Raw genomic sequence first — 26,521 nt, 5'->3', positions numbered from 1 at the left:
TTTTGATAAAATATTTAAATATAAACTACATATGGGGAAAAAAAGCACAAACTGAGTATCAAGTTACTGCCAAACAAAACCTAGGACACAATGTCAGAGACCAGACAAAGTCTTCAACAGAGCAGCAGAAATAAAGCTCTACTAGGTAGAAAACATAATATCACATTGCATTACTTGGATTCTGGGGAACATGCTCACTTAGCCCAGACAAACTGTGAGCTTGATACTTCAACCACCTACTTGCATGTCTAGTCTTCACATATGACTTTGAAGGCGTTATTCACACAAAGTGCTGGCAGGTCCTGGACCTCAGGGCTGGTTCTGCTTTTACAGGGCAGGCGTACATGCATTATTTATGGTTTTTCAAAAAGCCCTCAAAACCCAATTATTTTAGATGCATTCAGAGTGAAACACAAGCCAATCCAAGCCCTGCCAGAGTCTGTGTGTGCGCACACATGCATGTACGCAGGCTCACAATTACACAAGGCTAGATCATGCTCCCATTGAAGTCAATGGCTTCAATAATGCAGATCGTGGCCATACAGGTAAAAGGCCTTCGGCTCACAGGTGTACACATTACTCCCGAGCCAAAAAACTAAAAATTCTGCATACAATATTTTAAAATTCTACATTTGTCATGACAACATAGTATAATCACATCAGTTTCAATTATTTTAGTAACTTATTTCAAAATACCTGTCAGAAAGTATGTCTGACAACAAAAAAGATTCCCCCCCAAGAGCAGGAGCTAAAGAAACCCCTATGACAACCCAGTTCCTGTTTTTTCATTATGCTTTTGTTGGTCACCTGAGTCTGGGTGCGTCACATGTGCCAGCTAGGCACATCTTGAGGGAAAACTTTGCCCCTCTGATCTCAGATACCCACACCCTCTCCCCATAAAAGCCCAGCCATGGAGTACCCAACCGGCCCTGACACTCACATCCCCTACCCCTCACAACCAAGGGATCCAGAGAGGGGAACAGCCTGATGCAGGGTCCCGAGATTTACGGAGTTTCCTGCATGCCACCTCCTTCCTTGATGTGTTGGGAACTGCAGCTACCCAGAAACGGCCAATTCCCCCTTTCTCCTGGCAGTGTCCTCTATTTGCGAGCTGGACAATGGGACTCTGCTAGGTCCAGCAGACCCTAATGGCAGCCAGCAGCACCAATTCTGCAGGGAAAAAAGTAATTCTGGCAAGAACATCAATTCTGCACTAATTCCGCATTGGACAGTGGCGCAAAATTCCCCCAGGAGTAATGCATGCAACTCTTAGTATGAGTCAAGAACAAAGAAGATAAATTCCATTCTTAGCTGCATGCATTCTGACTTCAATGGGAGTTGTATGGCAACATTTGAGAGTTGAGCTCAGCCATAATGGAGAATTTTTCATTCTGGTTATATTGTATTAAGCATTGTCATCTGACCATTTCATTGTGTCCCAGGATACACCCCTACTTCTGACTTTTGTTAATCAAGTTTCCTTCCTAACACTGATCAAAACAACCAGCTATGTGATTGTCAGAGAAGTACACTATCACTAGAGCCCTACATATTTTGCAAAGGCAAAATAATATAAAAGAAACCCAAAAAAATGTAAAAAAAAAAATTACAAAACAAAACATCACCCCCCAAGCAGCAGCTCCTGACCCCATGGTATGGGCCTGTATCCCAATGACAAGCATTGCAACCCAGTGCCTGGGATCTAAGCGCTGCTCAGATTTAGCCTGGTCACCCCTTCATCATCATGTAACCCTACTCCCTCCAAGAGCACATCCTGATCCTCCCCAGTGCTTCCCATCCCTGGGGGAGGAGGACTACTGGGTGGTTGGGTTCAGTTGAAGGGGGGGGATATTTAAGAGCTACTGTTCTGTGCTTGCTTTTCATTCCTAAAACCTTTCAATACCATGAAATAATTCTTAATAAAATGATGTGTATAGACAGACTGGAATGTATACACTGTTCTTATTTATATATATATATGTCATTGAGCTATTTTATTAATCTAAATGTAATTAAAAATGAAACAAAATTTTTAATGACAAACAAAACACCACAAAATTCCCCCAAAATAAAATGAAAAATAATAAAAAATAAAAAGAATTTCACAAGGCTTTTACTATAGCTTGTATGCAGTGAAGTAGCAATCTTTAATATAAAAAAGGCATGTCCAAACTACACAAACATTTAGTTTTAATGTAACTAGTTACATTTTTGTCTTGGATCTTTCTCTTTTTCCATCCTCAATCTGACGTTTAAGTGGTTTTTTTCCTCCTCAGAGAAATCCAATTTTTCTCCTCAATTACTTTTCTACATGACCTTTCTACAGGAAGCACTCCCTAATAATTAATTAGAATGTTTTTAATAAATGACCAGTGATGGAATTATCCAACCAGATCTGCTGAAGGCATTCTAAGTAAGAGGATCAAAGTTGTGCTTACAATGCAAATGATTTGTTTCCTGTGGTATGAACAAATAAAATGGACGATTTAATTAACAAGAAATCAAATTAAGCCAACTATCCTGATTTACTTTTTATGCATAGTATTATCCTCACTGGACAGACTTGGAAATGAAAGGAGGATTATTTTTTACTATTACCACACGATAGCCTAGCTGTAATAAATACACATTTCTTAATAAGAATTAATTTTTATTCAGCTAATGATTTCTTCTTCAGTGGCTGTGATTTCACACAGGATGGCACTGTCTATAAATGTAGGGTTCAAAACAAATGCATGTGTTAGAGAGAATGGGATAGGACATTAAGCTATTAAACCATATGTGTACTGTATGTGATATTCAAATATTGCTAACATGGTTATTTCTAAGACTAATTTCTTTAGACATGTCAAAAGGCACTTGCCCTCACTGAGAATTAAGTCTATGGCACGCTTATGAAATTAACCTTTACATTCTTCTTCTGAGTAAAGAAGCCCCAATTTTCTTCAAGTGTGTAAATGGACACTTTTTATTCTGATAAGTGAAAAGCTACAGGCTTTTCTTAAAACTGGCAGCAAAAAATTACTAGGTTGCAACCAGCATAAGAAATTTTAGTCTAACAAGGTTTTTTTTTTTTTTTGAAAAGCCATAAGCCATGAAAATACAACTTGTTATATTGATTGTCAAGTAGGAATTTTCCATCAGAAGTGTCACTGCTATAATACAGTAATGCAATTTTTTCTTGCCACAATACACAGGTGTTTAACAATTCTTAGGAATAAGGTAATATTACAATATTGTTTTTGAAGTTGCTAGGCAACACCAATAATTGAATGTCCATGCTCTGAGATCATATCTTCATTATTCTTCCACCCTGACAGCGTTTGTTGTATGGCATTTGGGAATATTGTAGTTAAATCCTGCCACTGTTTTAGTAACCTCATCATTATTTGGCAAAAAAGAAACCAATTTGGTGTGTTTCAGACCACTGATTATCAGAAAAATACACATTACATGGAATCTAAAATATTTCTGCCAAAAAACCAGCATCACACAATGTTATTGTTCAATGCATGACTGAAGTTTGAACAGAGCACTGTGGTTTTCCTTTGTTACCTTTGTCTTAATAATGTAAGGGAGAAGCTGAATAAAATTACTTGTCTAATATTTAGCAATAGCACATATTTTTCTTTACTAGTAATTTTAACAGCATCTGAGGCAGGGGAGGGGCAGATTGTATACAAAAGTTATTTCCATCGTTTCATTCCCTGCCCCCCCCACCCCGAAACCGAGAAGAGAAAAGGCCTATTAAAGGAAATCTCTATTACACAAAAATCAATAATTCTATTTCAAATGGGAAGGTTGGCTCTGCCTTCCCCATCTCAATTTCTGATTCTGGATTTATATGAAACATATTCACGTTAACATTTCCTTTATCACATGACTAATTTCAATAAATAATACAATTAATATTATATAACTAATATTAAGTAAATAAACAAAACCCTGCAACTCTAACTCGTCCAATCCAAAGAACTCAAAGCACTTTACATCCTTTAATCCATTCAGCCTCACACCACACCTTTGAGGTAGGTAAGCATTACCTTTATTTTACAGATTTGGAAACTGAGGCAGAAACACATTAAGAGATGATTAGCACCTCAAACTCCCTTTGATGTCAGTGTGAGTTGTAGGTGAGCAGCGGTTTCAGGATCAGGCCTAGAGTTTGTAATACTATTAGCTAGGGTGACTTCCACATTTCACTTAGAATTATTAACAGTTACCCTACGTGACACAGGAAGACTGTCCTGATACTCTGAGACCCTTCCAGCTTTACCACTAACACTTCCCCAGCTTCTACCCTCAGGCAGCTCCACTACTCAGATCCACTCCCTTCCCACACTCACAGCTTCCAACACCTCCCCACAACAGTCGCAGGCAACATAACCCTCCTCCCTGCCCCCCAGCTCCACCTTGCTCTCTCAGTCTCGAATCCTTTGACTACCTCCCCTCTCTGCCACACACATTTGTGTTGGGAAGCTGGAAGTCTGGCATCCTAAGAGGGGCAGAGCTAATATTGCTGTGTACACTGTATAGCAGTTGTGCATTAGTGAAATCAGTATTGCTGTATGGAGGAATACAACGTATATGACGTTCCTGGTCTTGAAGTTTATTTCCTTGCTTTTGCAGTTTTGCATTAGATACGTTGTGTTCACCAAGTTTAACAACATATTGTTTGGGCATATTAATATATTTTAGCATCAATTTTGTTCCCTGTCTATCTTCTTTCTCATCCCTCCTTCGCTATATATCACCATAACATTTATGCTTCTGATTCATTTGCTATGCCACAAAATCCCGTCACTATTGTCCAAGCAATAAATAAGGTACATCAGTGAGAGAAGGGGGAGGGGAAACTCTTTCATATCACTTCTAGCTTTGAAAGCTCTACTCTGTACTTTAAAAAGTACAATAAAACACACATTGCGTGTTAATAAAACACAACCACAACTGCCTGTGACCCATGTTCTTAATTACACTCCTCCAAAGGGATCATGCTAGCCAAAACCTCCCTCAGAGAGCTAAACATGTGAAGCATCAGCAAAGAGCTTCTCCCCTCTTCCCCCACTGAAGCTGAGATCTGTCTACTACTCTGCAATTATATTTGCATCTATTATATTATGCAGGCTTCATACACGATTAAAAAGCTGTTTTTGGTAACTGCCATTTCTATGGCAACACTCGGAAAGAACAGAATTCTTTGAAAGCAGTTAAACTGTACTCCTTAGTGGATTTAATCTTTAAAAAGAGGAATTTAACCTTGACAGTTTTGAGATTAAAAAGAAAGTCAAAATCAAGTTGTCAAAGAGCTTGTAAACTACAGAAGTAATACACAGTGTAATCTGGGAACTTTGTAGAGGCCGATTTCCTCTTCACAATTTGCAAGAGAATTTCCATATGTTCAGCTAACCTGATAGTTTCTGGCGATATAGTAGCCAGAATTTTGAATTTGGTTATACAGACTGACTTTGATTATAAGCTATTTGGGGCAGGGAACAGGTCTTCTTCCTGTGTGTGCACGCTGTGCCCAGCAAATGGTGCTCTGATACTGGCTGGGGCCTTTGGATGCTACTATAATACAAATAGTTACCATAATAAGTGGACTATATTACAATCACATACAGAGAGGTTTTGGTATTCAGTGGGTTTTGTTGGGATGCTGAAGGACCAAAGTGTGTGAAATCTCATAGCAAGTACATCACTATGTGTGCAGTAATTATCTCTTGCAGTCCAACTATCCTTGACTTAGGGTACATCTACATAGCAACTAGACACCAGTGGCTGGTCCCGCAGGGCTGTTTCATTGCTATGCAGACTTCCGGACTTGGGCTGGAGCCCAGGCTCAAGGACCTGTGAGATGGGAGAATCCCAGAGCTCAGGCAGAACCTGGAAGTCTACACAGCAACGAAACAGCCCTGCAGCCAGAGGCTCACAAGCCCAAGTCAAGTGTTATGGGCTTTTCTTTGCTGTACATACATACCCTTCGAGACCACTCATATAAAATCAACAGACTTTCTAGAAAACTGTAAATTATTCATACCACCAAAGATTACAAATAATTCACTTTAATATAAACAATTCTAGAACCCTATCTTAATGCTTGAGATGTTTGCTAAAATATTCCCCCAGGACCTATGCCTCACCAGATGCCTCCCAGTTGTTCCTCTCCCAGTCACTTATCACACCAAAAGCTTGCAAGTGTGCACAGACAGCCTGGCCCAGCAGACAGATTCTCTTCATTCACTGCATCCACCACAGCTCTCACTAACATAACTTTTCATTGGTCAGTATTACAGTAAATAAACCTGCCAAATACGTAAGACCTTATGTGGACAGTGTCATTTGCCTATATCTGTCACAGAACATGTGAATGCAGCAAGTCTCCTCTCAGCCCAGCTGAATCTCCTAGACTCTCCATAAGAGGTTTAATCAGGGGCTTTCACCAGTCAATTGCTTTAGAATAATTTGTGGTATAACAGACAGCTGGAATCTACAATAAAGTGTTTTAATTCTTCAGTGCTCTAGAATCCTCCTCAGCATGTGAGAATTACTTTACCTAGTAAAAACAAATAAAAGCCTACTTCAAATTTATATTTAATGAACTTTTCTGTGGCACTCACAACACCAGTATCTGTGCATTCATGTATTCACAAGCACAAGACCCATTTGAGGGTAGGAAGTATTATCCTCATTTTACAGGTGAGGAATTAAGACACACGGGATGAAACCCTGACCCCGCTGAAATCAAAAGACATTTTGCCAATGACTTAACTGGGGAGAGATTTTCAAAGGTATTTAGGCATATGAAGATGCAGATAGGCACCGAGCAGGATTATATGCAGTCAAAGCACTAGTACTGTACTGTTCCAGTGTATAAAACATCTTTCTTTGTAAAAAGAGATCCCCAAGATATTTTTCTTCCTTCCACATTGTTATCCTTTACATTAATGCATGGTTGAGTTTTCATTCATCATGGAATACGTTCTGTTCTCTGCACAGAAGCTGGTAAGTTAAAGACAACAAGGTTATGTCCAAGACGTATGTTAAGTGTTCAGGGAAAAGGAAATATACTGAAACAGGACACTGAGCTACACTCAGTTTCATTTAAACATTAGAGCATGGAAGAACATAAATATTTTACTAAGGGAAAAAAGGAAAAAAAAGTTTTAACCTCCTCACCCCTGAATCCCTTGCCATTACATCCAAGACAAGCCATATGTGACTCTTTGGGGTTAAGGTGTTAATTGGATGTACCAAAAGCTTCACTGAGGGATCAATCCTGATCTCTACATTATGCACTCCTGGATATCTAGTTATGCATTGTCATATACTTTGAAAAATTAGACACCAAACACACATTTGCAAGCACTTTCACACCACACAGAGAATAGGACTTAGTACAGGGATGGGCAAACTATGGCCCATGAGCTGTTTTAAGCCAGCCCGCGAGCTCCCGCTGGGGAGTGGAGTCTGGGGCCTGCCCTGCTCTGGCGCTCCAGCTGGGCCAAGGGCCTCACCACGCGGGTTAGCCCCGCTCCGGTGCTGCACCACATGGCTTGAACCCACTCCAGCCCGGGCGTGGGCCGCACCATATGGCTTCTGGAAGCCAAAGCATGGCCCTGCTCTGGGGCACAGGGTTGGGGGCTGCACTACATGGCTCCTGGAAGCAGCATAGCCCCACTCTGGAGCTCTAGCAGGGTCAAGGGCCACTCGACATGTAGGAGCTGCAGAAGGGACATGCCACTGCTTTCGGGAGCAGCTTGAGGTAAGCGCTGCTCGGAGCCTGCACCCCTGAGCCTCTCCCCATGCCCCAACCCCCACCCCCAACCCTGATCCCCCTCCTGTACCCCAAACCTTTCATCCCAAGCCCCACCCTGGATCCTGCATCCCCAGCCCTTCCTGCCTCAGCCCTGAACCCCTCCCCCCACCCTCTGAATCCCAGCCCAGAACACCCTCCTAACCCCAAAATCCTCATCTCCACCCGAGAGCCCTCACCCCCTCCTGACCCCAACCCCAGTTTTGTGAGCATTCATGGCCCACCATACAATTTCTATTCCCCAATGTGGCCCTCAGGCCAAAAAGTTTGCCCACCTCTTACTTAGTACTTGAAATGTAAACTGATTGACCTGAAGGATTTTCTCAAACAAACAAAAACCAAGCACATTACAGTGAAGCAGAAGCCAGTCAAATGGTAAGAACATAGAAATGGCCATACTGGGTCAGACCAATGGTTCACCTAATCCAGTATCCTGTTGTCTCAGAGTGGACAATGCTAGATGCTTCACAGGGAATGAACGGAACAGGGCAATTTTAAGGGATCCATCCCGTCATCCAGTTCTACCTTCAGGGACACCCAGCGCATGGGGTTGCGTCCCTGACCATCCTGGCTAATAGCGACTGATAGAGCTATTCTCCATGAGCCCAGTTATACTTTTGGCCTTCTCAACTTCATCTGGCAATGAGTTCCATAGGTGAACTGTACATTCTGTGAAGAAGAACTTCCTTTCATTTGTTTGAAACCTGCTGTCTATTAATGTCATTGGGTGACCCCTAGATCTTGTGTTAGGTGAAAGGGTAAATAACACTTCCTTATTCACGTTCTCCACACCATTCATGATTTTATAGACCTTTATCATATTCTCCCCACCCCGCAGCTCGCCCCAGTCGTCTCTTTTCTAAGCTGAACAGTCCCAGTCTTTTTAATCTCTCATCTGGAAGTTGTTCCATATCCCTTATCATTGTAGTTGCCCTTCTCTGTACCTTTTCCTATTCTATTCTATCTTTTTTAATGGAGCAATCAGAACTCCATGCAGTACCATGGATTTATACAGTAACACTATGATATTTTCTGTTTTATTATCTATCACTTTTCTAATGGTTCCATCGCACATTGAGCATATATTTTCAGAGAACTATCCACAATGACTCCAAGATCTCTTTGAGTGGTAACAGCTAATTTACACCACATCATTTTGTACATACAGTGCAGTACTTTCACTGAATTTCATCTTCCACGTGGCTGCCCAGTCATTCTGTTTAATGAGATCTCTTTGTAATTCTTCTCAGTCAGCTTTGGACTTAATTATATTGAGTAATTTTGTGTCACCTTCAAGTTTTGCCACTGTTCACCCTCTTTTCCAGAACATTTATGATAACAGCACAGGTCCCAGTACAGATCCTTGGGGGATCTCGCTATTTACCTCACTTCATTGTGAAGCCAATAATTTATTCCCACCCTTTGTTTCCTACTTCTAACCTGTTACTGATCTATCAGAAGACCTTTCCTCTTATGTCACAACTGCTTAGTTTGCTTAAGAGCCCTGGTGACGGACCTTGTTAAAAAGACTTTCTGAAAGCCCAAATACACTAGATCAACTGCTTCATCTTTGTCCACATGCTTGTTGACACCCTCAAAGAATTCTAATAAATTGGTGAGGCATGATTTCCCTTTACAAAAGCTATGTTGACTCTTCAACATATTGGTGTTCAGGTGTGTCTGAAAATTCTGTTATTTATTACAGTTTCAACCAATTTGCCTGGTACTGGAGTTAAGCTTACCTTGGGAGCATTTTAAAAAATATCAGTATTACATTAGCTACCCTCCAGTCATCTGGTACAGAGGCTGATTCAAGCAATAAGTTACATACCACAGTTTGTAGTTCTGCAATTTCATGTTTGAGTTCCTTCAAAACTCTTGGGTGGATATAATCTGGCCGTGCTGATTTATTACAGTTTAATTTATCAATTTGTTCAAAAACTCCTCTATGGACACCTCAATCTGGACAGTTCCTCAGATTTGTCACCTAAAAAGAATTTCTCAGGTGTGGTGACCTCTCTCGCATCAGCTGCAATGCAAAGAATTCACTTAGCTTCTTTGCAATGGTTGTATATTCCTTGAATTCTCCTTTTAGCGCTCCAATCATCCAATGGCCCCCTACAGTTCTGCCTGTCTTTCTGTCCCTGTTCAGGAAACGGGAAGCTTTTCAGAGAATGCTAACGTGGAGGCCCTGGACTTTAATCTCTTACCTAGCAGCCTAAATTTGGTCTCTCTCCTATCTTTTTCCTATGTCATTTGTACCTGCATGTACCACAACCACCAGCTCCTCCCCAGCACCATACATAAGCCTGTCTAAATATCTCATGAAATCTGCAACCTTCACACCCGCTAGGCAATTTACCATGCTTTTCTCCCGGTCATCACAAACCCAACTATCTATATTTCTAATAACTGAATCACCCATTGCTATTACTGGTCTCTTCCAATAACTGGGCTATCCTCAGTGTGAGAGGATACCATGACATCATCTAGAAGTAGGGTCCCAAATTATGGTGGGTCTCATGGATATTTAGATGCATGGAGTCTCCATGAATCTGATGAAGTGGGTTTTAGCCCACGAAAGCTTATGCCCAAAAAAATCTGTTAGTCTCTAAGGTGCCACAAGTACTCCTCATTCTTTTTGTATGCAGTATAGTTGACTCTAAAAAGGTGTCTGGCATGGAGAGAGAAATATTAGACATGTTTCATCCTCGGGATTCAATAATTTTGCTGGGAAAACATTGTCCTTATACAAACCCAGAGGCTTCTAGACCCGAAACACAGGCTTCTAGACTCAAAACACCAGAACTTTCTTCTACAGAGCGGAGAGATGACTCTTTACATTGGCCAAAATTGACAGTTTTTTAGGTTGTTTGCCATGGGCAGTCTGCATTTTTGTTACCATAAGCTCTACCCTGTAGGAGGTATTTGGGGGGGAAACCACACATATTTAAGTGAAAGCTGTTCCAGTGACACTGGTGGAATGGGAAATCAGAAAAATTATTCTGATAACAATCTGCTTTATCTATTTCATACTGTTCCAAATAAGATGTTTCATTACTAAACAAATGTACTGGTTTGAATGCCTGACACATCAAGCAAATTAAAGCAGTAGTACCTTTGAATAATTAATAAAATAAAACAGCAACTAATTATGCCCCTGAGAAGTTTTGTCTAAATTAATGAATCCAACTTTATTTTCATGATGGTACTCTGTACTCTTCAGCAACTGTAAGTACTGGGAATAGCAGGCATAGGTGCATTAGCATTATGGAGTCATGTCTTCTAAAGATATGCCAAAATGCAAGTCCATCATCTTGCTGTGTTCGCAAATGTGTGTTTGGTATTTACGGAGATTGTAGGTTTCTTTCTTTTGAATCTCAGCCAACAATGGGAGTTACTTTTACTTAATATTACTGATATTATAATTTTGAAAGTAAGGGATATTTGGAAGAAATTTATCAAAGTTGTCTTGCCATTTCTCTTCTAAGATTTCTCTTGGTCCTGTCAGAATCTTGAAGGTCGCTACATTTTTCTCTCTTTATACATAAACAAACTGAGACTTTAGACTGATTTCACTCCTGACATGCAACCCCATAAAGCTCCTTGATTTCAACAGGATTTACACCCACATAACTGAAGGAAGAACTGAATTCCCAGTGTTCTTGGCCATCATACTTCTGGACCGGGACTCCTTCCTGGAGTCTATTAAATGATGTTCCTATTCAGCCAGAAATGGTGGGGTTGTGTATTATGGTCACTGTCCCCACTACGCAAATGAGTTCTTGATTCTCCTGTACCACTCCCAGTCTCTACCAGCTAGAGAGATGAAGAAGTTGGACTTTAAATTTCCTGACGGTTCTGAATGACTATCAGTGCAGAGCACTTTTCTTATGGTCTGTACGTCATCCGCCCACCAGCATCAAAGTCTCCAGCAATACTCCACTAGCCTCATGGCACATCTGTATATGCAGCCAATACAGAACCAGCTGAAGTACTGAGAGGGCTCGAACAGCCCCTTTTTGTGGCACCAGTTACCCCAATTCAGTTACATCCAGTGCATACTGGACTCAGATGAAGATAAGAATGGCCATACTGGGTCAGACCAATAATCCATTTAGCCCAGTACCTTGTCTTCCAATAGTGTCTGGTACCAGGTGGTTCCGAGGCAATGAACAGAACAAGGCAGTTATCAAGTGATTCATCCCCTGTTGTCCAGAGCCAGCTTCTGGCAGTCAGAGGTACAGGGACACCCAGAGCATTGGGTTTCATCTCTCACCATCTTGGCTAAAAACCATTGATAGACCTATCGTCCATGAATTTATCTAATTCTTGGTGGAACCCAGTTATACTTTTGGCCTTGACAACATCCCTGACAACGAGTATCAGAGTTTGACTGTGTGTGTTGTGTGCAGAAGTGCTTCTTGTTGTTTTAAACCTGCTGCCTATTAATTTCATTGGGCGATCCCTGGTTCTTTGTGTATTCACTCTCTCTACACCATTCATTATTTGATAGACATCTAGCATATTCCCTCACAGTCGTCTCTTTGCCAAACTGAACAGTCCCAGTCTTTTTAATCCCTCCTCATATGGAGCTTTTCCATATTCCTATTCCTGTTTGTTGTCCTTCGCTGTACTTTTTCCAATTCTAATATTTTTTTTTTTGAGATGGGGTGACCAGAACTGCATGTAGTGTTCAAGGCGTGTATGTAGCATGAATTTATATAGCGGATTATGACATTTTCTATCTTATTACCGATCCCTTTCCTAGTGGTTCCTAACATTTTATTAGCTTTTTTGCCTGCTGCTGCACACTGAGTGGATGTGTTCAGAGAACTATCCCTAATGACTCCAAGATCTCTTTCCTGACTGGTAATACCTAATTTAGATCCCATCATTTTGTATGTATAGTTGAGATTATGTTTTCCAAGCCACAGTTTATCAACAATAAATTTCATCTGCCATTTTGTTAGCCAGTCACTCAGTTTTGTGGGTATCTAGTCCTTTATATGCAATAGTGAAAAACAAAGAGAGCTTTTACTGCCCCACTATTGGGACATGGAAGTTTAGTCATAAATCAGCAGTCACCTTAAAATCAAAATCATAATCTTTTACAGTAACTACCAGTGAGCCATGCTTCAGTTATAATGCAGCAGACAGGAAGGATTAGGGATGGACAGCTTCTTGTGTGCAAAGTGAATGAGTCAGTCTTCCTATTCTTTTGAACAAGTGAAAAACAGAACAGTTTCTAGAATCACAAATCAAAATCAGCTTCAGGAAGAACCTGAATGCATGAACCCTACTGCTAACTGTGCTATAAAAAGCAGATCAAGTAAGTAGGAGTTAAGAGAAGGATTTTCAAATTAGCTAGGGGTAAACAGAAAACCAGCTATTTCACATCTTGTGTAAAAATTCCAAAGCCTTCTCCAATACATTCTTTAAATTTGATCTAAACATTCTACAGAAGACATATCCTTCTTTATTAAGTTCTGCAGGATGTTCAAAGCCATTTCTAAATAAATCCTCTAACAATTTTTTTTCTCTAACAGATTTCCTCTAACAGATTTTTTTTTTGGTTAGGAACGATACTTTAAAACCCAAGATACGCTTTCAGTTAATAGAGGCAGAAGATAAGCCAAATGCTCATTTGAGGAAAAAATGGTTTCATACTTGTTTTTCTGTTTCTGAAATTTTCTACAAGGTATCATAATTTAAGACAAATCTCTCACCTGCCAGAAGCACCTAAACAATTTCTCTCTCTCCAGGAAATCCATGCTTCTGACTTCCCACTTCTCTTTCTTTCTAATCTCTACTCTTCTCCTCCTCCATTCCTCTTTCTTCTCCTCCTGAAATTGCTCCTCAATCAGATAAACCCTTCAGGAGCCAATTAAATCATTCAAGGTGAGATTTACTCCTGTACAGAGGGCCAGCATGAGGCACATGCACCACTTCAAACTATGAGGGTTTAAATCTTAAACATAGTTTGCATAATATATATGCCTTCTGCTGGCTTTCTGTCAAGCAGTGAATTTCACAGAGCAACAGAGACAACTCAGTCCATTTTGTTTGACAGTGTATGTTCATGGCATTTCTCATCCTTTCAAAGTGTTCAGTGCCTCTCATTTGCTCACAACTGATTTTTGTTAATCTAGATGTACAAAACCCTTCCAGATGTTGAAATCTACATTGTTAGATAACTTAAAAGCAGATTAATTTTTTATTCAAAACACCATTCAAATATTGACAAAGTTTACACAAAAAAGTTATAAATGGAAACAATACACGTCATACGCAACTGTTTAGCTTTTAATACCTAATCATGTACCTTTATTAATACAAATTTTACTTTTAGACACAGCCAAGAAAACAGATTTTTATACTCTCTAAAAGGGACATTAAACGAAAAACAGTGAGAAGCAAGCTTCAGAGGAATGAAAATGATTGCAGGATCACTACAAAATACTGCTTACCAGATTTTTGGTCAAATCTCCATGCTGGAACATGGCCATTGTGCTTCAGGTTGCTGTTTGTTGGCAGAGGCACTGTTACGTAGATGGGACCATTCACTGGGATTGGAGTCCCATCACTGTTGAGTAAATGAACACTGACTGCAGTGACAGGGGTAAGGTCATACCTGGTGCTATTTCCTATCAAGTGAAAGAATAATGGTATGTTATTATTATACATTATATTATCTTTTATCAAGGGAAGGTGAAATTAAAGCTAACCTGTTAATACTGCCAGAAAACTGGCATTTAAATTTCTTAATTTTCCACCTGATAATCTTTGCAAGAAGTATTTTATATTTTTTTAAATACATTTTCTTCTTTCCATTCTTCTTTAAGAAGATTTGCACAAGCATAGTGCAAATGCATATAGCCCATAATTTAAATGCACTAATGGCCAAAATTTGCAATAGTATAAGAGAGGACAATGTTAACTATTGTTTTAAAATTCAAGAATGCTTTTGCTTTGCTTCTTCACTGAAATTAAAAGCCAAACTGTATACATTTTTATGATCTGTAATAATATTTTTCTTAGATCCATTTATATTAAAGAATTTATTAGACACAGCGATCATTAGTTTATGTTTAAAAATGATCACCCACCAAAGTACAGTATTAATCAAAATGTATTTGATTTAAAAAAAAAAAACATTATAAACCCATGCGTCTATGACCATAGAGCAGAAAGTGGAAGAGAGCTACTAAAGAAAAGGAAAGAACTACAGATGGCAGCACCTTTGGGAAATAATCTCATACCTCCCTGCAAAACTTTTAAGTGAGCATCTAAAAAACACTAAACCTAGAGATTGCCAGAGCACAGACATGATCACCTACTGATCTAAAACATGAAATGGGATCTCTAGACAATGGGTGGTATCACAATTCAGGTATCTGTTAGCATGAGGTTTCAGTACAGCGAGGGCATACAGATAGGCATACAAGATTTTTACTATCAGAGGGGTAGCCGTGTTAGTCTGGATCTGTAAAAGCAGCAAAGAATCCTGTGGCACCTTATAGACTAACAGATGTTTTGGAGCATGAGCTTTCGTGGGTGAATACCCACTTCTTCAGATGCATTCAGATTTTTACTATGACTCCTAAAAGTCAATAAGATTTCAGGGATGGCCTTTATTGAACACCATTATTCTCACTGACAAAGTCAGCTAACCAAAGTCAAGGCCTTACCAAACTAATAAAATATAAAAAAAATTCAGCACTTACAAAAGATGCCAGACTGACAACTCCCATGATCTGAGATGTTCCTTTTTGTTATTTACTAGTACCTGGAAGCCTGTGCTATTGCACAGATAGAGCTCAAAGAGTTGTTTGTTAAAAAGCCAAAAAAGAACTTAAAAACTGGACAGTCACAGACTATGAATTCCCATGATAACTGAACCTGATGATATTCTAAACACAAAAAGCTTTCATCCATGCTTGTAGCTGTTTCCATTGCTTCACACTGACTTTACCGTCCTTTTAGGCCTCAGAGTGATGTTTAGGGTTATTGCATGTGCTTGTTGTATTGTTGTGTGGCTGGCTGTGCTGATTTGTGTTTGGGTTGGGCTGTGTGATTTGTGCAGCTGGTGAATAGGAGTATGCTGTGGTTAGGGGCTGTGTGTGTTTGGTGCTATTTGTGGTGTTGATTTGTGTCTAGGGAAATTGTGCTAAGAGATTTGTGTTGCTTTGTGTGGGTGGCAATTGGGTGCACAGGTGTGGCAACTGAGCAAAGTAATCCACTATCTATCTGTGCAGTCTCCCTCATACAAACAACGAAACTGTTGCATACAAGTTAGCTGTAGAGTAAGGGTGGTGACTGGTTGAGTTATATCTGATATCACAATGGTCTAGGACTCTTGGCATGGCATAGATACATGCATGGCTGTAGTTGACACTGCATGACACCACCATTTCTCCAGACACACTGACAGTATGGACTTCGGTAGTGAAATACAACCCTGACATTGCCCTGATGCTAGGTTTCAACTTGCTCTTGAAGGAAAACCCTAAGAGGGAGAGTGGGTTGTTCCTTTCTACATACTGGCTCAGACTCTGGCCTCTCGAATAAGCTTATTAAAGGTACCTACCTCAGTGGTAGTTTCTGTCATGTGGGGCTGTGTCCATTAGTAACTGGACTCAGACCACCAACTTGTTTCATGTAGGCCATCACATAGACACACAAGGGAAATGACTTTCAATTACTACTGACCTAGACCATATAAAAAACAGTGACCTAGAAACGTAAGACCACACGTGTCATTCTCCTAAATCATCCATTCTGCACCTTAAACACAACAGTAAGGGCACGTTTACACTAAAAACTTCAGTCAACTTATATTAGGTCGATTTACAGCCACTACAGTAATTACTGCAGTGGTTCATATCCACACTGCCCTTCTTCTATTCGTGGTGCATGTCCTCACCAGGAGCACTTCCACTGACTTAAGAAGGGCAGCATGGGGGACTGAGAGCCTGGGCTCTTAGCTCCACACACAGCTCTGCCCCTGGGTTCCTGGTTCCCTGCTGGGAGCCTGGGTGCTGCCATGAGGCTCCTGATTCCTCAATCCCTGCCTGGGAGCTGCCTCAAGGATCCTGGCTCCCCAGTTGGGGGCTGCCTCCCCGCTCCCGGCCTGGGGACTGCCTCCCTCTGCTCTTTGCTCCCCACTCCTCGCAGGGAGAACAGCAGCTGCAGGGGCTCTTGGCTCCCTGCCAGGAGCACAGCTGCCTTCTCCACCCAGCTCTTGGCTCCTGTGTTCCTGGCGGGGAGCAGAGAGCCCCAGGAGCCTTGGGTCAGTGGGAGCCAGGAGCCTCAGGGCAGCACCTGGGCTCCCATTGGAGAGTGGGGAGCCCAGGCAGGGGCCCGGCAGGGAGTCTGTGGGCAGCCAGCTTGTAGCTGGAGCCCTCCACCCACCAGACTTTCTTGTCAATTTCATGCTTCAGCATGGAGCCGTGAAATTGACAAGAATGACAGCCAGCAGCGCTATAAGTAACCTACAGTATCCACACAGATGTTGCATTGTCCTAACTACACCGACATAAGCCCTGTGCCTCTTATGGAGGCAGAGTTATGATGTCAGTGTAGTAGGGCACTTATGTCGGCAGGAACAAGGGTGCAGCGTATACAATGACATAATTAGGTCGACATAAGCTGCCTTACATTGGTCTAATGCTGTAGTGTAGACCAAGCCTAAGTAATTGTGAAGTATCACAGTACTTCAGATTATTTCATCAAGAAGATTGTATTAACACTAGCTGTTTGTTGAAATACAAGAGACAACTATGCAAATTTTCCGTTGGCAGAGAGCTTGTTGTAAGATCGAGACTGCGTTTTACTGAGCGACAGTTACATTTACAATAACCCGAATCAGAGCATTTGAATTTACAATAACCACATATGTTATCTGTGTTAGCATAGAATACATTGCTTCCTCAGGAAGACATGAGTTGTCAACATCTGACAGAGAAATAACTTCTAATTACTAAAGGAGGTCATGACCTGGGCAGTTTTTTCATATTCAAATCCCTAATGAAGCATGTTATCACCTAAAGGATTATAAAACGCAATATTAATATCTGAAAATAAATTATGTAATACATTTTACTTGTATATTTTTTTGAATTTTGCTTATATATGTGCCTATGACTGGAAAATCAATAGTTAGCTGGGAGGAAAAAAAGAGCATTCTAGTGGAACTTTGCCTCCATTCTATTTAAGGCAACATAATTCCTTCTGACACTGTGTTCAAGCAGTCTCAGGCTGAAGAGCTGACTTTCTAAGAAAGCAGGCAGGTTTCTACAGTCCACTGGCTAATAAAAAAGGCCTAGGACATCTACTTCCACAGAATCTAAACTTTCATTTAAAAATTACGTTTCCGGCTGACTGTGTTGTGTTGTGAAGGTAAGCTAACTGAATGCTTGTGAAACAGATGCTGGGGGGTTGGTAAGTATATGCATAGATTAAATAGGAGTGACTGCAATGAATGTCAGCTTATGTTTTGACACCTGGTGACCTCAAATCTATGAGGAAAATACATGCTTTTAGTGACTCTGAATTCACCCTTTATAAATAAGCTAATATTACACAGCAATAGCTCCAAATGCTGAGAAAACATTATTGCCTGCTACAGGGGTTTGGCCCATTACTGTAGAATACAGAGGTTTTTGTGCTGTTTGTTTAGAAACCAGCCTTGTGCGCCACAATATGCTACTAATACAAGCAATAAGCCAAGACACAACAGGCTTATTATTATTTGCATACAAAGTCCTTTATATTTTTATGTTCAGAACAGGCTGATTAATGTATTGGGTTTTAACTGTATTGCTCCTAACTGTATATTGTTAGAACTCCTTGGAAAGTACCATTGAATTCAAACGGAAAGTTTCTAGTTAAACTACTACAAAGTTACAATGGATAAACACTCGCCATCAGGTGTAACACATTTAAACAATGGGAGGACCAGATTGCAATGCTCCTGAGTTCACTGCACGTAGTTAAACAAGAGAGAAATTTAGCAGAGACACAGACAAAGAGAGCAACTCTATTCAGCAAGAATCCCTTCCTCCCGTGCAAATTATTGGTTTATACTCAGGAAAGTGAAAAAGTAAATAACAAAGTAGCCTATCCAAGCCGAAGGTTTGACTGTCTAACATTTCTCCAAGAGAAAGAGAAGTATGAGTAGAAGGCAACTTGCCTGCACTGCAATTATGTAAAATTCTCTTCTCATACCTCCAACCTCTTTTCAGTTTTTTTAGTTTTAAAGTGAGATGGATACTTTCGCATGATGGTTAATAATGGCTGAATACAAGTCTCTCCTCCTCAACCACAGATGTTTCCCTGAATGGAGGGTCCATGTGTGAGAGTATAAGTGTGTGTGGCATAGGGTGGGGGGTAGAGTAAGTGTGTACCCATAAAGCCATGCCCAGCTTGACACACAGGAGGGAGTCAAAGAATTTACTCTACTTGGGTCTTCTCATACAGTGGGGCTACTTAATGGCCTGTGGACACTATATCAGGCACTTTACATTCCTGGCAAATAGTATTCATACAACAACCCCATTTTTATTATCATCAGTAATAAATCGTTTGTAGTATCATCATGCCTAGAGCCCTAGTATTGGACCAAGATCCTATTATGCTAGGCACTGTACAGACAGAACAAAAAGATAGATTGGAAGTTCTGTAAAGCAAAGACTAAGTATAAGACAAGAGACAACAGATGGTTGCAGAGACACCATTGGAAGGGTACAAGGAAACAGTAAGACAATACTGGTAAGCATGACAGGCAGTGTTCCCAGTGCACCAGAAGCCTAACCATTGTCAAGTATTTTGTAGGCATTGTGGCAAAGAAGAGTTTTGAGAAGGGATGTGGAAGAGGTTAGTGAGGTAGCTTTGTAGATATTTATGGGTAACGCCTCCCAAGTCTGAGGGGCAGCATGGGAGAGACCACAAAGATGCTTGTTTGAAATTTAACAAGTGGGCTACTATAATGTGCTGAGTGAATGAGAGCTGATTGGTAGGGTGGGGATAGGCCATCAAGTGTCTTGAAAGAGAAGACAAACAGCTTAAGTTTGATGTGATAGAGAAGGAGGACACAGAGGATGAATGTAAAGAGAGGGATGACAAGTGACTGGCTAGGAAATGGTCTTTGCAGCACCATTCTGAATGGATATGAGTAGGTCAAGATTACATTTGTCATTTCACAGAAAAGGATGTTGCACTAATCGACAGATGAGTTGGTGAGAGCCTGAATGAGAGTTTTAACTCTCTGGATGGATAGGAAAGGCAGAACCTTAGAGATGTTATGCAGAAAGAATCTGCAAGATTTAGTCATAACCTGGATGAAAGGACATAGAGAGAGGCCTCAGTCTAGCACGATGCTCAGTTTACGGGCCTCAGTGACAGGCAGGCTGGTTGTGTTGTGCACAATGATTGAGAAAGAGCTGGCAGCAGGGGAGACTTGGAGATGGAGAGGTTAGCAGACATGTTGAGCTTGAGCTGACAGGAAGACACTCATAAGGCCATGTAATAGAGAAGGACTGAGATTTTATGTTGGACAAGAGACAAGTCAGAGTAGAGAGGGAGAGCTGAAAGTCATCAGCATAGGAAAAGGAGCAGAATTTGTGTTTATGGATGAGATTACTCAGAGATAAGGTGTGGAGGAGAAAGAGAAAGAGTCCAGTGACAGAGCCACGTGGAGACCTCAGGGAAAGGTGGAGGGGTGATGAGGAAGATCATCCCAAGGACACACTGAAGGAGCGATGAGAGGTAGAAGACTAACCAGGAGAGGACAGAGACATGGAAGCCAAGGGAGGACAAGATTTCGAGAAGAGGAAGATAGTCAACTGTGTTAAAGGCACTTGACCGGTCAAGGAAGATGAGGATGGAGTACTGGTTCTGGGCTCTGACTAGGAGAAGGTCATTAGAGACTTTGGTGGCAATATTTTTGGTGTAATGCATGAGGCAGAAGTTGATTTAAAGAGGGTTTAGGCTGGAACTGGAGAAGAGGAACTCCAGACTGCAATTGTAGTCCGCGTTCAATGAGCTTAAAGGGGAAAAGGTGATAGGGTAGTAGTTGAAGACGCAAGTGAGGTCAAAGGTAGGTTTAAGAAGGGAGAGACTACAGCATGCTTGACTCTGTGAGAGGAGAGCAGAGTGAGAGGATATGCAAAAGAGTAACAGGAGGAGATGAGTGTTGGTGATAGAGAGATCCAGAGATGGAACAGGCAACTGAAGGGGTTAGAGGAGGAGAGCAGGAAAAAACCTCTGCATCTGTGAATGAGGAGAGAGTTGTAAGAGGGGAAAGGAGGAAAAACAAAGAGGAGGGGGAAGATCGCACCATTTTCTCTTGGAAGAAATACACAAGGTTCACTAACACACACCTTACATACTTAAGCATATATTTGAAATAACATAAAATAACTAGAAGAAACAAGTGCACCCAGAGGAGACTAAATTAGAAGAGAGTTAAATTGCCTCACCTGCTGCCATCCCAAGATGTTAAGAATGTAAACAAAATAACTAAAAACTCAAAGTTCAAAGTCCACTGGAGGCTGTTTCTATTAAAAGTTCTTCATAGCGTTGTTCTTTGTTTCAGAAGAATCTGAACACTTTTGGCCAAAGCAGGATCCAAAATTACTCTGCATTTAACAAGACTGTTGAAACAACTCTTTGTTGGCACAGCACAATGCTGCAGAACGTTAAATTCTTAGAATATGGACATTGTACAGACTTCAGGGCACAGGAATAATTAGAGATGAATAATGCTGCAGAATCTAAAGGTTAAATCTTTTCCCCTTCCCACATCTCTCAATTTTTAAAACTTAAGATAAATGTAGCATTTGTAAAAGATACTCAAACTGACGTGCGAGGAAGCTAGTCTTCAAATGACAGGTGCAACATAAGAAAGCTATTCACCCACCAACGTCAATGAGCCTCCAACTTCATCAAGCAGGGACCATACATAAGGGGTGGGAAGGACATTCAGTCTCCGTGCTGATTCAACCCAGGACTCTTATCTAGAGATTGCCAACACGGGGAACTATTAGTGTTAGTTGCATGGGAACGTTGTCATGTGGACTACTGCTTTTTAGAAACAGTATTTTGATCAGACAGCTGAACCAATATTTTTTAAATTAAAAAGGTCTATTGTGGGGGGAAGGGAGAAAATGACAGATAGATGGAAAAAAGAAACTGAAACCCCCAAAACTACATTCCAATAAATATCAACTCAGAACAAAAACAAAGATAGATACTCAAGATTACCAGTTCCATTTCCATCTAATCCTTGTAAATAAGGAAAACTGTCCACTTCCCAAGGTGAACTGGCTGCAGTTAGAAATGCTGTCAGATCACTGTAGCTGGTGTTCTCAGGCAACTTTAGGGCTCTCCTTTGAAAGTGAACTCGTGGTTGAATCCGTGCACCTGTGAAAATTAAAGGTGACATTATCCAAGGAGTGTGGATAGTTTAGGAGCGTATATTTTTATATCGAACAGCTCTTTAAAAGTGCATTTAACATTTCCATTACAAATTAAAATCTTTGTGTGATGGACAGATGCAACAATGAGCTACTATGAAGGTGAAGATAATACCGCATTTTTGAATTTACTTTGCGGTGGGTGATATTTTGTCACAAAAAGTGTTACTAGGTAAAATATTTAAAGATACCTAATATCTTAGGGGGGGTTAAAAATATTTCCTAGTCTTACTTTTTAAAAGTTTCCTTGCACACCTCCAACAATGAATGCTGGTAAAACAAACTAAATATAGAGGTAATGCATGTAAAATCTAAAAAAAGTTTGCAATTTACTATCTATGCTTAATTTCTTATTATTTCACTTGAAATAGAAAAGTTTATTTCACCTAAAGTCTTCAAGGTAATAGTTTAATAAACGAGTACTCTATCTGTAGTTCCATCCAATTTATTCCATAATTCTTGACTTTGCTTTTATTATAATGGCTTGGTCCAGTCAACACCTCACTACATGTACAGTAAGATAATGATTATTTAAATCACAGTGCAAATTACTGCTAAAGATAAATTAAGGAAAAAACAGGATTATAGTATATGTAAACAAAGTAAATATAATATGGGATAGCTTCATTAAAAACAACCTGGGTAAAATTGAAGGCCAAGGCTAACAAAATACATGCCAACAGATTACACACCTATCATTTGAGGTGCTAATCTGTAAGATGCTGGTCAGAAAGTGTAGCGAATGAATGAACAAATACACAAAATTCAAATGAAGAATCTTCATCAAGCCCTAGACTCTGCTCAGTTCTTCAATATCAGGAATGCCCCTCCATTTCTGATAAGCATGTGACTCAAGCTACCATTCATCCGTCCTATCCAAAAGAAGCCCAAGCAATCCTCCAGGGAAGCAGAGTTTAACGTGGGTAGTTGTAGCTAACAGAAGAAATGATGGATGTGGGATGCTTCTAACCTTGGGCAGTCCTGCAGGCAATGGATCACTATTCTTTCTGGAGAAGAGAATCTGGAAACTGGGTGATTTTATAAAAACTTGTCCCCCTACCTCTCAAAAAGGTCAAGCTGCTTAACCAATGATTTATTAGTTAAAACATCATATATTCACTCAGGCTCAAGTTCATCAGTGGTGTGGAGAGCTAGAGGAGAGCAAAAAACCCCACAAAAGCCGTTACTAACCTTTCTGTAACTGTTGTTCTTTGAGATATGCTGCATATGTCCATTCCACGTTAGGTGTGTGTACACCCCATGCACAGCTGCCAGAAATTTCTCCCTCAGCGGAACCCATCAGGTCGACTCTATGGCCCTCTGGTATTGCACACCTATGGTGCGGTATAAGGAGTCTGGCTGACCCTACACCCTCTCAGTTCCTTCTTGCAGGTCAACTTTGACAGAGGGGTAGGAAGGTGGGTCCTGGAATGGACATGCACAACACATCTTTAAAAACAGCAGTTACGGAAAGGTTAGTAACCATTTTTCTTCTTTGAGTGCTTGCACATGTCCATTCCCATTAGGTGACTCCCAAGCACTACCGTAGGAAGCGGGCTTGGAGATATGGACATGCAGATTGCGACCTGGTGAGCAAAACTAGCTTGCTGGATGATAGCATAATGGCAAGAAAACATATGCACCGATGACCAGGTTGCCACTCTGCAAATGTCTTGGATCAGTACCTGGGCTAGGAACACCGCTGAAGAAGCTTGTGCCCTCATGGAATGGGAGGCCCAAATGGTTGGTGGAGATACGTCTGCCTGCTCATAGCACATGCAAATGCATGACGTAATCTAGGATGAAATCCTCTGAGCTAAAATGGGTAGGCCTTTCATTCTGTCTGCTATCAGCACAAAGAGCTGCGTGGATCTACAAAACGTGGATCGACATAGGACTCCAGGGTGAAGTCCAACGTCGCATGTATGGAGGCACTGCTCCTCTCTATTCACGTGAGATTTTGGGAAGAAAACCAGCAGGAAAATAGCTTGATTATTGTGAAACTGCAAAGCTACTTTCAGGAGGAATGCAGGACGAGGGCAAAGCTGTCCCTTGTCCTTAAAGAAGACTGTGTACAGGGGTTCTGAAGTAAGGACCCTGATATCTGAGACCCTCCTGGCCAAAGTAATTGCTACTAGAAAAGCTACCTTTCAGGAAAGATGTGACAGGGGCTCAAAGGGAGGGCCCATGAGCTTTGACAAGTCCAAGTTTAGGTCTCACAGGGGAATAGGCTTCCGTATCTGCAGGTACAGCCTTTCTAAACCCTTGAGGAAATGAATGGCCATTTTGTGCAAGAAAAACAAACAGCCATCCATCCACCGGGGGTGGAATGCTGAAGTCACTGTGAGATCCTCTTTAAAAATGAAATTGCTAGACCTTGCTGTTTCAGGTGAAGCAGAGACACCAGTATTGTCTGAAGAGATGACCGAGTGGGTGAGAGGCCATGTTGTGATGACCAAACAGAAAAACGCTTCCACTTAGCAAGGTATCAAGTATCAGAGGGGTAGCCGTGTTAGTCTGGATCTGTAAAAGCAGCAAAGAATCCTGTGGCACCTTATAGACTAACACACGTTTTGGAGCATGAGCTTTCGTGGGTGAATACTCACTTCGTCGGATGCATCTGACGAAGTGGGTATTCACCCACGAAAGCTCATGCTCCAAAACGTGTGTTAGTCTATAAGGTGCCACAGGATTCTTTGCTGCTTTAGCAAGGTATGTAGCTCTGGTGGATGGTTTTCCACTGCCTAGCAAGACCTGGCGGCCAGCTCCGCAGGATTTAACCAAGGAACTTCCATGCTGTTAGGTGGAGGGTGTTGAGGTTTGGGTGGAGCATTCAACCATGCTCTGGAGAGATCAGGTCCGGGAGGGGAGAGAGTGGCATCTGAGTCACTACTGACAGGTTTAGCAGTGTGCTGACTTCCAGGGAAGCAGGTGGCCAGGCTGGGACTATAAGAATAACCCTCACTCTCCAGCCTGACCTTCAGCAGGATTTTGTGCATGAGTGGACTGGGGGGAAAGGCGTACAACAGGTGCTTTGTCCAAGGGAGCAAGAAGGCAGAAGGCGTCTGTGAGTGTGCCTGGGTTGTGGCTGTGCAGAGAACAAAACTAGTGACATTTTCTGTTCTGCCTGGTTGCAAACAGCTCTACAAGTGGAGAAAGACCTGCTGAGGTGATCTGCCAGCTCATTCTGGGCTCCCGGAAGGTGAGAAGCTTTGAGTGCTTTATGCAAAACTCTCACAAGCAAGTAGCCACGTGACAGAGGGAAGAACGAGTCCCTCTCTGCCTGAGGAAGAATATGGCTGCCATGTGGTCTGTAAGTACCCTTATGTCCTTGTTTGCAATGTGGAGTAAGAACACCTGACATGCTCGAGGAACTGCTCTGAGCTCTCTGACATCTATATGTAAAAAGAGAGCTCTTCTGAGGACCACAGGCCTTGAGTCCTGAGGTGTCCTATGTGAGTCCCGCAACTTAGCTCTGAAGCATTCAAGACTAGGAATGGGGCCTGGCAAAGAGAACACCTGAGCCCACCAACTAAGGATCCCTCCACCAGTCGAAGGAGGTGAGGACCGGAGCGGGCACTGTGAGCACAGAGTCCAAATGATGGCGATTTGTTGAGTACATCAAGGCCAGCCAAACTTAGAGGAGTTTGAGGCACAGCCTCGCATGCCACATTACATATGTGCATACGGCCATGTGACCTAAAAATCTGAGGCAGAAATGGACTGTCATGACAGGGGAGGCCTTGACATGTGCAATCGTCTGGAAGCAGGCTTCTGGGAGGATAGCCCTGGCCTCTGTAAAACTGAGCACCACTATGATAAACTCTATCCTGTGTATGGGGATGAAGGCTGACTTCTGATTGTTCACCAGCAGGCCCAGTGCTCGAAAGGTTGCCTGAATGAGGTAGATACTGGACTTCACTGGGCCTCAGGCTGGCCTTTGATCAGCTAGTTGTTGAGGTACAGGTTAACCTGCACCCTTCGTCTTTTCAGGAAGGCCACCACCACCGCCAGGCATTTCATAAAGACCCATGGGGCTGCCGACAGGTTGAATAGGAGGACAGCAAACTGGCAGTGGGTCTGGTTCACAAAGAACTTGAGAAACCTTCTGTAGCCTTGGAAAATGGAGATATGGAAATAGGCATCTCAAACTGAGAGCAGTGTACCAGTCCCTGGATCCAGGGAGTAAATGATGGAGGCCAGGGAGACCATGCAGAACTTCAGCTTT

General features: G+C 41.5%; 1 protein-coding gene across 1 annotated transcript in view; it reads right to left on the bottom strand.

Moving 5' to 3' along the window:
• Positions 1-26,521, bottom strand: part of FAM171A1 (family with sequence similarity 171 member A1) — a 125,251-nt gene that overhangs the window by 12,388 nt on the left and 86,342 nt on the right. The window contains exons 4-5 of the mRNA XM_050939544.1: positions 22,082-22,240; positions 14,287-14,463 (exon numbers count right to left, since the gene is read on the bottom strand). Of these exons, the coding sequence (XP_050795501.1) occupies positions 14,287-14,463; positions 22,082-22,240 (336 nt within the window). The remainder of the gene's footprint in view (positions 1-14,286; positions 14,464-22,081; positions 22,241-26,521) is intronic.

The sequence above is a fragment of the Gopherus flavomarginatus genome, chromosome 2, assembly GCF_025201925.1.
Source record: "Gopherus flavomarginatus isolate rGopFla2 chromosome 2, rGopFla2.mat.asm, whole genome shotgun sequence".
NCBI classification, from domain to species: Eukaryota; Metazoa; Chordata; order Testudines; family Testudinidae; genus Gopherus; species Gopherus flavomarginatus.
Note: the sequence above shows the minus strand (reverse complement) of the source record. Positions and strands in the feature narration are given on the sequence as shown.